Below are 15,361 nucleotides of genomic sequence, written 5' to 3'. Positions count from 1 at the left end.
CCACTAGCCAGTGAAGGAGGAGAATGTCATCACAGATGACAGTCCAGAGCCGGGTGCACAGTATGCACTGGGAAGCCAGTTCCAGGTTCCTTGCCGTCCTAGACAAGCCATTAGAATCTGAAGCTAGTTGTCCAGAGAATTCCATCCTCCCCTATGAGGTATTTCTACATCCCTGGTGCACCCACCAAAATGTTTAATCCCATACTCCCACGATACTCAACCTCCAGTATTTGGGGGACATGGCATTGTTAGACCAGTAGGGGAGAAGAGTATGGGTTTTCAAGTCATTACCAGTCTGTAAACTGTGCTCCCTCTTAGACAAGTTACTTGATTTTTTTTAAAGAGTTTCCATGTCCGCCTCTCCAGGGTGCAGAGTAATAGCCACCTTTGGGGGTTCTTAAAAAGGTTAGCAATAATGTATATAAAGCACCTCAAGTGATCTGTCTGCTGGAACAGTGATTGAAAATGACTGAGTAGTCGGGGACAGGTATGAAAAGTTTTTATTATCAGCATAGTACAGTGTTCTTGGTTCTAGCAAGCTATCTCTATAATACATCCTCGAAGAACAAGTCTCTTTTAGAGGATACATACATGCACACCATATGCCTGGGAAAGACCAAATTTCTAGTCCTCAGTTCCCTTTTCTCTTCCTCTTCCCTCCCCTTGTATTTAGAAGCCCCTTCCTTAAGACCTAAAACCTTTTGTTGGAAGTCCTTGCAACTGATCACTTCAATGGTGTTTTTCCTTCTTTGAAAATTTGCTGGGGCTTCTCTGTTTCTTCATAGAGTTCTCCAGTGTTTCCCCAGATGGCTCTTTTTATTAATTGGCTTCTATTAGGGCAGGTCAGTTTGCTGGAGATAGGAAAATGTTGAAAAGCACGGCAAATAAGACGCAAGCTAAATAAGCTGCAATTGATATCCAAAACCGTGGATCTTTCAGCAGTGTCTTATCAAAGCAGCTAAACACGGTGTAACCTATGGACATTCCAGCAAATCCACCTGCAATGTGAGCTGCAAAAGACACCTTGGGAGAAAAGGAGGAAAATGGAAATAAGTGAAACAATGCTAATTACATAATTCAGTTACATCTCTCATACTAAACAACGAAGACCATCCCAGTCACATAAGACTCTTAAAAGCCTGAAGAACAAGGAGCTCAGGCGAGAGACACAGAGAAGAGATGTTCTATATGCAAAGCTAAGAAGTGTCATTTCACTCTCTGAGTGCACAAGGCAGAGTAACTGTTTCTCCGTCTACCTGACCATCGTCCCATTTTGGATGGTTCTATAGAGCCAACCAAGAGAACAGAGTTGAGTTGCATGAAGGATCTTTATAGGAGCATAATCTGATCGCACATAAATGAAATGTCAGATTTAAAACTCAGAACCTTCCCGGCCGGCGTGGCTCAGTGGTTGAGAATTGGCCTATGAACCAGGAATTCAGTTTGATTCCCAGTCAGGGCACAGGCCCGGGTTGCAGCCTCGATCCCCAGTAGCGGGCGTGCAGGAAACAGCCAATCAATGATTCCCTCTCATCATGATGTTTCTATCTCTCCCACTCCGAAATCAATACAAATATATTTTATAAAAAATAATAAGTCAAACTCACCGGCGACCCATTTGCAGGGACAAAGAACCTTCTGTAGAGAGCAAATCCCATATCCAACGCAACTAGAAGGAAAGACAAGCTGATGAAGCTCCAAGGTCTCCAATGGTACACCGGGTGCTTTGGTTTCCCCCTAACAGTGGTAGCAGCTGACACTTATTAAGACTTATTCCGTGCCAAAGGCTTTACATGATTAACCTTGTATCAGTCCTCACAATGACCCTACAAAGTCAGTACTATAATTATCCCATTTTGCAGATTTATTCATCCAACAAGTATTTGTTATCTTCTATGTGCCAGGCACTATCTAGGTGGTGGACATGCTGGAGTGAGCAGACTTCTAATAAAAGGTTTTAGGTTTTAAGGAAGGGGCTTCTAAATACAAGGGGAGGGAAGAGGAAGAGAAAAGGGAAGTCAAGACTAGATCACATAGCCCTGTCTGATGGAGCTGAGGGAGGCAAACAAACAAGGAAAACATACAGTGTGTCAAGTGGTGCTAAGTGCTGTGGAGAAACACAACGGGGGGGAGAGGGGGGGAGAATTGGGAAAGCTGGGAGTAGGGTGTGACTTTTAATAGGTCAGGGAGGATCTCACTGAGCATGTATTTGATGGAAATAAGGGTGTGAGCCATGTTGACCTTGGAAATGAGAGCCAGGCAGAGGGAAGATCAAACGCGAAGTCCCTAAGGTCGGGATGTGCCTGGTGGGCTTGAGGAATACTACAGCAGTTGATCTGGCTCGGTCAGTGTTTTTCAAAGTGTGGTTCTCCCCCCTTCAGCCCCTCCCAACAGCAGCAGGATCGGCAGAATCTGGAAGCTCATTAGGAATTAAAATTCTCAGGCCCACCCCAGCCTTTATTGAACCAGAGACGGAAAGTGAGGCTCCCAGTCTGTGTTTTAACAAGACCTCCAGGGGATTCTGGACTACCGTTAGGGATAAAGCGATAAGTGATGAGCAGGGGCCAGTCCATGTAGGGTCCGTTTAAGGACTTTGACTCTTATTCCGAGGGATAGGAAGCCTTTGAAAGCTTTTGAACACAAGAGTGACATGATCTATCTTATGTTTGTAAAAGCTCATTCTGGCCGTTACATAGGGAATAGACCCTATGGAGCGAGGACAGGAGCAGGAAGACCAGCGAGGAATGATGGTGGCATTTTATACATAAAGAAACCAAGGCGCCGAGGTTAAGTACTTGCCCAAGTACTTAACACGGCTCAGAAGCAGGGCCAGGATTTGAACTTTAAGCAGTGTGACTCCACTCTCACCTACCACACTAATTACCCCTAATCACTGAAGATGGGCCAAGATAGGGATTGAGTGCACATCCTCCAATGGAACAATGAGAGCCAAAACTTAAGACATCCTTCCAATAAGTCAGATCTGTGCTACAAAAGGAGACTCCCCAGTTTCTTGGCCTAGGACTCCCTCCCTACATATGCAGCACTTGGAAACAGCTCAGGCAGCTGCCACATTCGACACCCGTCCCCCAATTCCCGGTGCTCCACTTAGGGAGCCATTGTATACTAAGAGATGGAAAGACCCAGTCCTTGCCTTCGGGGAAAGAGCTTCAGGGCCCTACTGTGTTGATGTTAAAGTCACCGGACAGGGATTGAGGTCCAGGAAGTTCTGGATAAAGGTGGCTGTGTGGTATTTTCAATCATTCGCATTTCCTGAGCCGATAGAGATGGGACTGGGAAAGTATAGGAAAAACCCTGCCAAAGGACAGGGCTGACTTCTTGGAAACAGTTCCTCTGGTTTAGTCTTCCAGGGTAGGAGGAGGCCTCCTACCCTTAGCATGTCAGTGTCTCCATTCCATTTCCCTTTCATCTTGCCCCTCCACCCATCTCAGTCTTTCTGCTTTCTGGGGGAGTTTGCTTCTAAGTTGCTGCAGTCTCTAAACTGAGACATGTTTTCCCAATAAATCCTTGTTTTCTCCAGTCTTCCTCATTCCAAACCGAATCATTATCCTCACTAAAAATTTAGCACTCATTTTAAGAAGGTTGCCTTTATACCGACCTTTTTTTAAAAAAAAACAATGAAAATGTGAGATTTTTCTTGACATTTTCCAGAGGGAAGCTCACTAGCTTTGTCAGGAAACACACCCAACAAATAATGCTTGGTGAAGGAAGGTGCTTAAGGCCAATTCTCCTCCACAATTAAGAATAACTTTCAGCCTTGGCCAGGTAGCTCAGTTTGTTAGACCATCATCCCGATATACCACGCTTGCAGGTTTGATCCTCAGTCAGGGCACATACAGGAATCAACCAATGAACCCTAGCCAGTTTGGCTCAGTAGATAGAGCATCAGCCTGTGAACTAAAGGGTCCTGGGTTTGATTCCGGTCAAGGGCACATGCCCAGGTTGCGGGCTCGATCCCCAGTAGGGGGTGTGCAGGAGGCAGCCAATCAATAATTCTCATCATTGATGTTTCTCTCTCTCTCCCTCTCCCTTCCTCTCTGAAATCAATAAAATATATATGTATAAAGAATCAACCAATGAATACATAAATAAGTTGAACAATAAATTGGTGTTTCTCTCAAATCAATTTTTTAAAATAATTTTTATCATTAAAATATATACAGTTTCCCAAGGAAATGTGTTTAAAATTAAAATGTACTTATAAGAGTCTGGTATGTGCTGTAACTTTTCTAATTTTCAATAGTAGGTAAACCAGGCCAAAGAACGTTTAGAAATGATGTGCCCAACCGGTGTGGCCCAGTGGTTAAGCACCAACCCATGAACCATGTGCCGGTCAGGGCACATGCCTGGGTTGTGGGCTCGATCCCCAGCAGGGGGCATGCAGGAGGCAGCCGATCAATGTTTCACTCTCATATCAATGTTTCTATCCCCCTCCCTTCCTCTCTCTCTAAAATCAATAAAAAACAAATGTGTGGGGAAGGTTAACGTTGGCCTGTCCTACCTCTATTGTGGGACATAATAAAAGCACATCATTCAGTGGCTTTATCAAGTTACCTCAAGAATGATATATTCTTACTAAACTATCTTTGGAGAAACACTGTGCATGAGGAAAGGGTTTTTACTCCAACATTGAAGAGAATTCAAGAAGAGTCTACAAATTATTTCCCCATTAAAGGTTTGGGGCTTATTTTCTAAAAGTCACTTAGAATTACACAAAAGAAGCAGACCGAGGACGCAGGTAACTTGTGTAACGTTTTTTCAGTCAAAGGACTGTCCCTTGGTTCTTGGTGTGATTCCACTCGGGTGGCACCTCGGCTCCCAAGCACCTCTCCTCGCTCCCTCCCTGCACAGCTCTCCCATCTGTGCTGACAGCTGTCCCTCATCTCTTGGATTTCTCCTGGAGGAAAACATAATTACGTCGAGTATGGTATAGACTATAAATAAGTCACTTATTTTCTCTCAGGATGAAACCTATTTTTTTTACAGTTAAACTGTTTCTATTTAGTCTCTTTCCTCAAAGGTGGTTGTCCCTGTTTCCACAGTGTGGATCACTGAGCTCAATACCAATTAGCAGAATCATTTTTTCTTAACACGTGGACAGCAAAAATCTTAGGTCTTATCAAGTGTCACCTCTGCCTTGGCCCTCAAGTCTGAACCCACAGTCTGACCCCAGCATCTGCCCTTCTCCCCACGCCTACGAGCAGACACAGCTTTATCTGGATCAGCCCTGGAAACACAATATAACTGGCCCCGCCTTTACTATTGTTTTTGTGGATTTAAAAGAAAGGTTCTATGGAAAGTAACCTACAGGGTGAGCTGACCATAAATTCCTAACTGGGCAGGTCACTGTGGGTAGTCATGCCACAAGCCTTTAACTTCTGTAGTGAAAGGTTTTAAGCCAACCCTGCCCATTGTGCATCTCAGTGGTCGGCAAACTGCGGCTCGGCAAATCACGGCTCACGAGCCACATGCGGCTCTTTGGCCCCTTCAGTGTGGCTCTTCCACAAAATACCGGCTCTTCCACAAAATACCGACTTCTGCGCATGGGCCATCAAGTTTCAATCGCACTGTACGTGCGCGCCTGCACGTGGTATTTTGTGGAAGAGCCACACTGAAGAGGCCAAAGAGCCGCATGTGGCTCACGAGCCGCAGTTTGCTGACCACGGACTAGGTTAACCTTCTGAAGGATGAGCTGAGAAAACTGAAGGAGTGAAGTGTTCACAAAACAAACTTACTTATAACGATGATGATCAGTAGTCTGAAAATTCCCAAGGCAGGAATCATTTCTCGAAAATTCTTGCAAAGAGATAAATAATAATTAAGATAAGCTCTCTATTGGCAAATGAAACCTCAACTGTACTCCCTCTTTATCTTCTTTTTCATTTAGAATAAATTATGTCAAATATTTGCAAAACAAAGAATATATTTGGGAAGTACAACTTTGGTGTGCTTTGAAGAACAAAATTGAAACATGAAATTTAACTCCACAATATAAACTAGACACAATTTTATTAGGAAATTATCTAAGTATAAGTAATATAAAATCGACATTTAACATGAGATAGATAGATAGATACAGATGCTGTCAAACTAAGTAGGATGAAATATTTCCAAATTTTTTGGTTTATATTCATTTGATACTTCTTGATCCTCTTTCCAAGTAGGAGTTAGGAAAGTACTAAAATTTGAATGCTACCTTATTTTTTTGAGATAATTTTTTTAAAAATTTAAACACTAGTCAGAAACAATGCATCTCGGTCTAGCTTGCAGTAACCTCATGTGTTACTACAGAACAAAGTCAGAAAGACATTGCCACTTTAATTTATTGAGCTATATCTCCATTCCCTTTTAAGTTATTCACGCTCGTCCCAAGGAGTAAAGATACTGGAATATCTGTGTTTATTCTAAGTAAATTATTTTCAAACTGTTGTGACCATGACTTAAAGTAAGAAATAATTTATATAACAACCCAGTACACACATAAATCAAACAGTACTTATTACTGAAATTAGTTTTCATTTTTTGCTTTTTGCTTAATTTTTCACAACCCTTGAGCTGAGTTCACAACAACTTTGGATTTAAATCCAAAGTTTGAAAAACATTTTTCTAAATGACTTCTATTTTTTGAACAGTTTTATAATTGTTTCATATTTTTCCTCTTACAGCAAGGGTGGGGAACGTCTGGCCCGCAGGCCATATTAGACCTGTGAAATCATTTGGTCTGGCCCTGCCAAGGCATTAGGGGTGAGCTAATTAAATGTTTGACCAAATAGAGCAGGCTAATTTTTAAGTTGATAATTTTGTCTGGCCCACAAATGATGTTATAAATATCCAAATAGCCCTTGGCAGAAAAAAGGTTACCCACCCCTGTCCTACAGTATTTTTAAAGTACAGATATATAGCCGAACCCGGTTTGGCTCAGTGGATAGAGCGTCGGCCTGCGGACTGAAAGGTCCCAGGTTCGATTCCGGTCAAGGGCATGTACTTGGGTTGCGAGCACATCCCCAGTGGGAGATGTGCAGGAGGCAGCTGATCGATGTTTCTAACTCTCTATCTCTCTCCCTTCCTCTCTGTAAAAAATCAATAAAATATATTTGAAATAAAGTACAGATATATAAATAAGTATAAATAAAATATAAATACTTTATATTTTAAAGTATACCTACATGGTTAAAGGGTTAAGAACTAGACAGGATTTTAGCCTGTTTTAAAAAGTGCTTGACATTCTCACATGCTATATCATGGAAATGTAAAATAGCATGCAAACTTTGGAGGACGATTTGGCATTGAAATCCACTTCTAGGGAATTATCCTACAAAAAAAAATCACAAAAATGAAAAAAGATAAATGTAAAAGAACATTCTTTATAGTAATATATGTAAATGTGAAAAGCTGCAATCACCCCACATTGTTCTCAATGAAAAATTAAATAAGTCAGGATACAGCTATAGAGGGTGCTGTGGAACACTTGAAAAGATTGAGGTGGATTTATTAATTAGTAGGATTTTGAATACATGTAAAAGAAGATCTGAAAGAATGTAGTATATTAAACTGTTAACATACTATATTGGGGATTTTGACTTTCTGTTTTTCATTTAAAGTGTTATTTAGTATTCATTACTTTTGATATGAGGGGGAAAGTAAGATAAAATATGAAAGAAAAAAATGGTGGTCATAAGGAAGATGCGTGCTCAGTAAATATTGATAAATGAAGATTCCTATACCAAATACTATGTTTTTTGTTTTTTTAAAAGTCCATAGGTTCCATTCCTAAAGTTCTTACCACCAGAACATTCATAAAATAGCCTCCCATCAGAGCGTAGACTCCTCCTGAAGCACCCACAAGATATTTGAGTGGGTCAAAGATGGAGCTGGCAAGGGATCCTAAAGAAATAAAACACAAAGAATCATGACTATAAGAATCACGAAAGATAAATCTTTCTAATCTAAGGTAAAAGTTTGGGAAGTTTGGGCCATTTAACAAACAACGTTTTCACTTTGTCCCTTCCATACTATAAGAGTATAGCTTTGTGGGCTAACCACCTCAATTTTTCTGAAACATTGAATGAATGTTCAATATGAGGACAGTAGAGCAGTGATAAAGCACAGACTCTGGGGCCAGAATTACCAGCTGGGTGACTTGAGCAAGTTTCTCAACCTCTATGTGCCTTAGTTTTCCTACTTAGAAAATGGGGAAATCAGTAAGATGTCAGAGCAAGTAAATGGGCTGAAATGTGCATCATGCTTAGAACACTGCCTGAAATGCATTATATACTTGTTATTATTTCAAAACACTTTACATGTTTAACCCACACCACCAAAATACCTGAGACATGCCAAACACTTTATTATCTAATGGCTAGCTTTCTCATGGGATCAAGATGTGGCCTCCAAATCCTCCTCAACATACCATTCCATCAGATTCACCAAGTAAGATGAAATCTATTTGCTAACCTAATCTTAGATCGCCTGAACAACAACAACAAAAAAGACAACGCAAACTCTTAAGATAATCTCTCTATGCTACTTAGTTTTATTATTTGGTCTCTTGCTTTTGAGGCCCTCCTTCATTCCTTAGGATATAGTTTAAACCTACTTTGTACAAGAAATACAAAGTGCATGACCTTAGCAATCTTACAAATGGATGAGCAAACAAAGATAAAATGCAGAATATAACAACTTTTTTTTTAATTTTCACCCAAGGATATGTTAATTGATGTGAGAGAGAGAAAGAGAAAAACATCAATCATTTGCCTCCCATACATGTCCCAATCTGGGAGTGAACTCACAACCTAGGTATGTGCCCTGACCAGGAATTGAACCTGCAACCTTTCTGTGTACGAGACAGTGCTCCAACCAACCAAGTCACTGGGCAGGGGATGATTTTTTTTAATGAAATAAATTTGCTATGGAAGCACCTAGAAAGGTATGACTTTCTCAGCAGAGAGGTGTAGGCTGTGCTACTCTGAGGAGATAGGGGTTTTTTTGTTTTATGTGTTTTGTTTTTTGTTTTTTTTTAATATATTTTATTGATTTTTTACAGAGAGGAAGGGAGAGAGACAGAGAGTTAGAAACATCGATAAGAGAGAAACATCGATCAGCTGCCTCCTGCACACCTCCCACTGGGGATGTGCCCGCAACCAAGGCACATGCCCCTGACTGGAATCGACCCCGGGACCCCTCAGTCCGCAGGCCAACGCTCTATCCACTGAGCCAAACCGGTTTCGGCTAGGGGTTTTTTTTTATTAATCACTGAAGAATCTTTAAAATTTGGACAGGAAAAGTGAAGGAGAAGGTATTCAGAATGTAGGGATCTGGAAAAGCAAAGACATAGAAACAAAGGTATACAGATGACTAAAGATCAATGATAAGTAGTTCAATGGGTTTAAAGCAAAGGTTCTCAACTTATAGGTAGGGCTACGGTGGTTGCATCGTAATCATATAAGAAATTTATTTTTAAAATACATATACAAATGTTCACTTCTGCCCATGATGAAGTCCCAAGGTTAGGATTTACCCTTCCACTTGAAATAGCTAAAAGCACTGAACAGAATATATGAAACAATGGTCTTCAAAGTACTGGATATCAGATAGCAAAGGACAGTGGACCCTGAGAGATACAAAATAAATGAGATGAGTTGTCTGCTTGCCCAGCTTACCGCCTGAAGAGAAATGACAGGCTGCAGTGCATGGAGGGGAAACTGAGTCGATCCCAGTAAACTTGAAGTTGATGAAGTAGAGTTTAGAGTCCAAAAAGACCTAGAATTTAAAAGACAGAGGACCAGAGAGAGAACTCCAGAGAGGAGTATGTGAAGAAATGATCCAAACCAAGAAAAGAATCATCAGAAAGGAATAGAGAAAAGAGTACCTCTTGCTCACCAGAGAGGCTAAGTAATTTTCCAAACTAGAAAACGTCATAGTTTGTGGGGCATTGAATCAAGAACATAGGAGGGTCCTGTACCAGAAGTGGGGAATAATTAGCACTAAACATGACTCAGAAACATAATTTTACCTAGCAAATTTTATCAAACTGCTTGTAAGTAACTGAGTTCCAGAACAAATCTAAGGACTATTTATAGGGATACAATAATATCCACCATCCAAAAGTAAAATGTATAGCATCCAAACAAAGATTGGAAAGCAGGAAAATGGGACGCATAATAAGGAGAAAAACATAAAACCTACCCAAATTGACACAGGTATTAGCAGTTGAGGGCAATAAATAATTATTACAACTATAGTCTATATGTTAGGTAGGGACATATAAGATGTAAACAGACTCAAATCAAACTTTTAAAGATGAAAACTACAATGTTTAAGATGAAAAAATAAACTTGTTGAGATTATTGGCAGATTAGACATTCCAGAAGAAAAGATTAGTGAACATGAAGAGATGGCAATAAAACTATCCAAAATGAAACACTCAGAGAAACATATTTTTTTTTATAATCCTCACCCGAGGATATTTTTCCATTCATTTTTAGTGAGAGTGGAAGGGAGGGGGAGTGACAGAGAGGGAAATATTGATGTGAAAGAGACACATCGATTGGTTGTCACCCGCACATACCCTAACCAGGGTCAGGGACCAAGCCTGCAACCAAGGTATGTGCCCAGAAATCGAACCTGGGACACTTCAGTCTGTGGGTCAATGTTCTATCCACTGAGCCAAACTGGCTAGCACAATTTTTTAAAATATATATGTTTTATTGATTTTACAGAGGAAGGGAGAGGGATAGAGAGGTAGAAACATCGATGAGAGAAACATCAATGAACAGCCTGCCACACACCCCCTACTGGGGATTGAGCCTGAAACCTGAGGATGTGCCCTGACTGGGAATCAAACCCATGACCTCTTGGTTCATGGGTCTGTGCTTAACCACCTAGCAACACTGGCTGGGTGAGAAAAATATTTTTAAAAATACATATATTATCAATGAGCTATGGGTCAATTTCAAGCAACCTAATAAATGCATAATTGGAGTCCCCAAAAGAGAAGAGAGAAGGCAGGTACATAAAAAATATTTGAAGGAATTATGGCCACATTTTCCAGAGTTTTTATGAAATATATAAGTTATGAGATCCAAAAAGATTTAAAAACCCCAAGCACAAGAAACCACAACAAGGCACGACAAAATTACATGGCTCGCACTGCCTGGTTTGGCTCAGTGGATAGAGTCAGCCTGCAGACTGAAAGGTCCCAGGTTCGATTCCAGTCAAGGGCATGTACCTTGGTTGCGGGCACATCCCCAGTGGGAGGTATGCAGGAGGCAGCTGATCAATGTTTCTCTTTCATTGATGTTTCTAACTCTCTATCCCTCTCCCTTTCTCTCTGTAAAAAATCAATAAAATATATTTTTTTTTTAAAAAAATGACTATCTTTAAAAAAAAAAATTACATGGCTCAAAAACAGTGAAAATCTTAAAAACAGCCAGGGTAAAAAGACATGTTTCATACTGAGGAACAAAGATAAGGATGATAACTGATTTCTCATTGGAAACAATGCAAATGAGAAAACAGTAGGGTAACATCTTTAACCCTTTGCGGTCCAATTTTATTCTTGGAATTCAAACAGTCTGGTCCAAATTAATTGACAGGATTGAATGTTGAACCGGTTTGCGGTGTCAACCTCAGCCTCGACGTTGGACCTGCTAGTAGCGCCTGGTCTGTCGAGTCAGCCTCGACGTTGGACGGAAAAGGGTTAAAGTACTGAAAGAAAAATACTGCCAAGCTAGAATTCTATACTTAGTAAAATTTTAGGGTGTCCCAAAAAATGTATACACACTTTGAATGATTATTAATTCCAATGGTTTAAATCTGAAAAGAACAAAAAAAATCAATTGAGCTATCAAAAAATGTATGTGTGGCCAGCCAGTGTGGCTCAGTGGCTGAGCATGGGCCTATGAACCAGAAGGTCAGGGTTCAATTCTGGTTAGGGCACATGCCTGGGTTACGGGCTCAATCCCCAGTAGGGGGTGTGCAGGAGGGAGCATATCAATGATTCTATCTCTCCTTTTCCCTTACTCTCTGAAATCAATAAAAATATTTTTTTAAATAAAAGTATGTATATACATTTTGGAGATACCTTATATACTTCAAAATTAAGGCAAAATGAAAATTTTTTCAGTTTTATAGAGACTGAAAGAACGGATGACAAGCAGACCCGTACTACATGAAATGCTAAAGGAAATCTTTAGGCAGAAGGAAAAAGATACAGGTGGAAACACAGGGTTACCCAAAGGAATGAAGAACACTGGAAATGATAGAAACATGGGAAAACATACAAGTTTTTTTCTTATTTAAATCTCTTTAGAAAATAACTGGCTGTTTAACTGTTAAACTAACTACTAGAAATAAGTGAATTTATCGAGGTTGAAGAATACGAGATCAAAATGTAAAAAATCAACTATATTTTTCCATAATAGCAATGAAGAATCAGAAATAGAAATCTTTAAATAGTATGCCAAAAATATGTGTGTAAGTTGTTATATGTCAGTTATACATCACTGAACAGAAAAACAAAAACACAGATCCCAGGGCCATATCCCCGGAGAGTCTGACTCAGTAGCTTTGGGTGGGGATCTGGATGGCTTCAGTTGATTCTCTCCAGGTGATTCTGATGATCAGTCAAATTGGGGGGTCGGGGGTGGGGGTGGCAGTGGGGAGAAGACCCTGGGCTGTAGTGCAAAGTAGGCAAAGCAAAAAAGACAATGGGCAGGAGGGAATTTTGGAGTTGATGGATATGTTTATGGCATAGATGTGGTGATATTTTCATGGGTGTATACTTATCTCCAGATTCTTCCAGTTTTATACATTAAATATACTAATTTTTGTATGTCAATCAACCTCAAAAAAGATTAAAAAGCATATCAAGTCTTCCTCTAACCTCTTCACGTTTAATTTATTTTTTTAATATTAGTAAAGAAGTTCATTCTTGCCGAACCAGTTTGGCTCAGTGGATAGAGCATCAGCCTGAGGACTCAAGGGTCCCAGGTTCGATTCCGGTCAAGGGCATGTACCTTGGTTGTGGGCACATCCCCACAGGGGGGCGTGCAGGAGGCAGCTGATCGATCTCTCGCATCGATGTTTCTAACTCTCTATCCTCTCCCTTCTTCTCTGTAAAAAATCAATAAAATATATTTTTTAAAAAAAGTTCATTCTTTATCAAAAAGAAAAAGAAAAAAAAAGGCAATGGGCCCAGGCAGTGGAGGGTAATGAAGAGCAATCTTGGACATTTCAACTTCCTTTTGGCCGCTGGAAATGGTCTAGGAAGGGTATAATATGACCTAAGCTGTGTTTGAGGAAGGTGACCCAGGCAGCAGTGTGAAAGATAGACCAGAACAGTCAAGAAATACTTGCCAAGAAGCTGTTGCAAAAATAGGTAAGACTCTGAACAGGTTATTCATGTTTTCTCTCTTTGCAATTAGGGCAGAGCTAATTCCACAGGTTGAAATCAAACTATAGGGGAAAGGGGAGTGTAGATGCTGGAGCCAGGCAGGGCCTGACGTCACAAAAAGGTCAGGAAAAGGTGTACTCAGGAACAGAAGTAGAAGGTGGAAGAACAGGATCCACCCAAGTAGGAGGGAAGTGGGATGGGGAGGTGTCAGTAAGCCTTGCCAGTCTATCTCATGACTGCTTCCTGCTCTCCATTCCCACTACTCCAGGAGGCTGGCAAAGTTTTGATTGGTAAAAAAAAAATTTCAAGCATTGTCATGGGTCAGATTGTGCCCCCCCCCCCAAAGATACGTGGGGCGTTTCTCACCTCTGGACGGAGGAGGTTGGGCACTTCTATGGGCTGAAATGTGTTCCCCTAAATTCACGTTGAAGTCCTAACCCCCAGCACCTCAGAATGTGACCTAGATTTAGAAATACGATACACCCTAGCCTTTTTGGCTCAGTGCATAGAGCGTCTGCCTGCAGATCAAAGGGCCCTGGGTCCCATTCCTGTCAAGGGTATGTGCCTTGGTTGCAGACTCCTCCCTGGCCCGGCCCTGGTTGTTTCTCTCACGCTGATGTTTCTTTCTTTCCCTCTCTCTTCCAGTCTCCCTAAAAATTCAATGGAGTCCTTACTGGTTTGGCTCAGTGGATAGAGCCTCGGTCTGCAGACTGAAGGGTCCCGGGTTCGATTCCAGTCAAGGGCACATGCCTGGGTTGCGGACTTGATCCTACTGGGTGTGCAGGAGGCAGCCAATCAATGATTCTCTCTCATCATTGATGTTTCTCTCTCTCTCTATCCCTTTCTTCCTGAAATCGATAAAAATATATTTTAAAAAATTTCAATGGAAAAAATATCCTCAGGTGAGGATTAACAAACAAAAAAAGAAATACAATTTTTGCAGATGTGATTAGTTACAATGAGGTCATATTGGAGTAGAGTGGACCCCTAAACCAATTTGACTGTGTCTTTATAAGAAGGGACAGGGACACATGAAGGAAGAATACCACCTGACAACGGAGGCAGAGATTGAAGTGCTGCAGCCACAAGACAAGGAATGCCAAGGACCAATGGCCACCACCAGAAGCTAGAGCAGCGGTTCTCAACCTGTGGGTCGTGACCCCTTTGGGGGTCAAACGACCCTTTCACAGGGGTCGCCTAAGATAACATTGGCAAATATGTTCTCCCATGCAGTGGGCTTTCATGTTGTTTTGTTGATGGTTTCTTTTACTGTGCAGAAGTTTTTTATTTTGATGTAGTCCTGTTTATTTTCTCTTTAGTTTCCAATGCCCCCACCTGTGACCTTTTTTGTTGTTGTTGATTTCAGAGTGAGAGGGAGATAGAAACATCAATGGTGAGAGAGAATCATTGATCAGCTGCCTTCTGTATGCCCCACACTGGGGATCAAGCCCACAACCCGGGCATGCGTCCTGACCGGGAATCGAACTGTGACCTCCTGGTTTATAGGCCAATGTTCAGTCACTGAGCCATGCTAGCCAAGCACTTACATGGTTTTTTAAAACACAAAAATTGAATTTTAAAGGATGTGACATATTAATTACATAATATTTTAAAATTATTTTTACTTCATTAATGGTATTTGTAAAAACCTATCGAGCCATGAAAAGACATGGGGAAACTTAAATACATTTTACTAAGTGAAGGAAGCCAATATGAAAAGGCCACATACTATATGATTCCAACTATATGACATTCTTATAAGGCAACACTATGGAGATGGTAAAGACAGTAAACAAATCATTGGTTGCCAGGCGTTGTGGGTGGGGGAAAGGATGAATAGGTAGAGCACAGATTTTAGGGCAGTGAAAATACTCTGTGCAATACTGGGATGGATACATGTCAACATTTGTCCAAAACCACAGAATGTACCACACCAAGAGTGAACTC

General features: G+C 40.9%; 1 protein-coding gene across 4 annotated transcripts in view; it reads right to left on the bottom strand.

The window, feature by feature from the left end:
- Positions 1 to 480: 480 nt before the first annotated feature.
- The window catches only part of RHBDL2 (rhomboid, veinlet-like 2 (Drosophila)), a 42,007-nt gene continuing 27,126 nt past the window's right edge, over positions 481 to 15,361 (bottom strand). For 2 of the 4 annotated variants that reach the window (XM_015572864.1, XM_015572865.1), the window contains exons 5-8: positions 7,805 to 7,905; positions 5,757 to 5,817; positions 1,608 to 1,669; positions 481 to 1,023 (exon numbers count right to left, since the gene is read on the bottom strand). In XM_015572864.1, coding sequence (XP_015428350.1) covers positions 844 to 1,023; positions 1,608 to 1,669; positions 5,757 to 5,817; positions 7,805 to 7,905 — 404 coding nt within the window. In that variant the 3' untranslated portion in view covers positions 481 to 843. Of the gene's footprint in view, positions 1,024 to 1,607; positions 1,670 to 4,676; positions 4,919 to 5,756; positions 5,818 to 7,804; positions 7,906 to 15,361 lie in introns of those variants that run through there. The other 2 variants (XM_015572866.1, XM_015572868.1) reach the window with 2 other exon arrangements.

This window comes from Myotis davidii, unplaced genomic scaffold (genome assembly GCF_000327345.1).
Source record: "Myotis davidii unplaced genomic scaffold, ASM32734v1 scaffold88, whole genome shotgun sequence".
Taxonomy (NCBI): domain Eukaryota; kingdom Metazoa; phylum Chordata; class Mammalia; order Chiroptera; family Vespertilionidae; genus Myotis; species Myotis davidii.
This window is presented reverse-complemented; position numbering and strand designations above follow the sequence as displayed.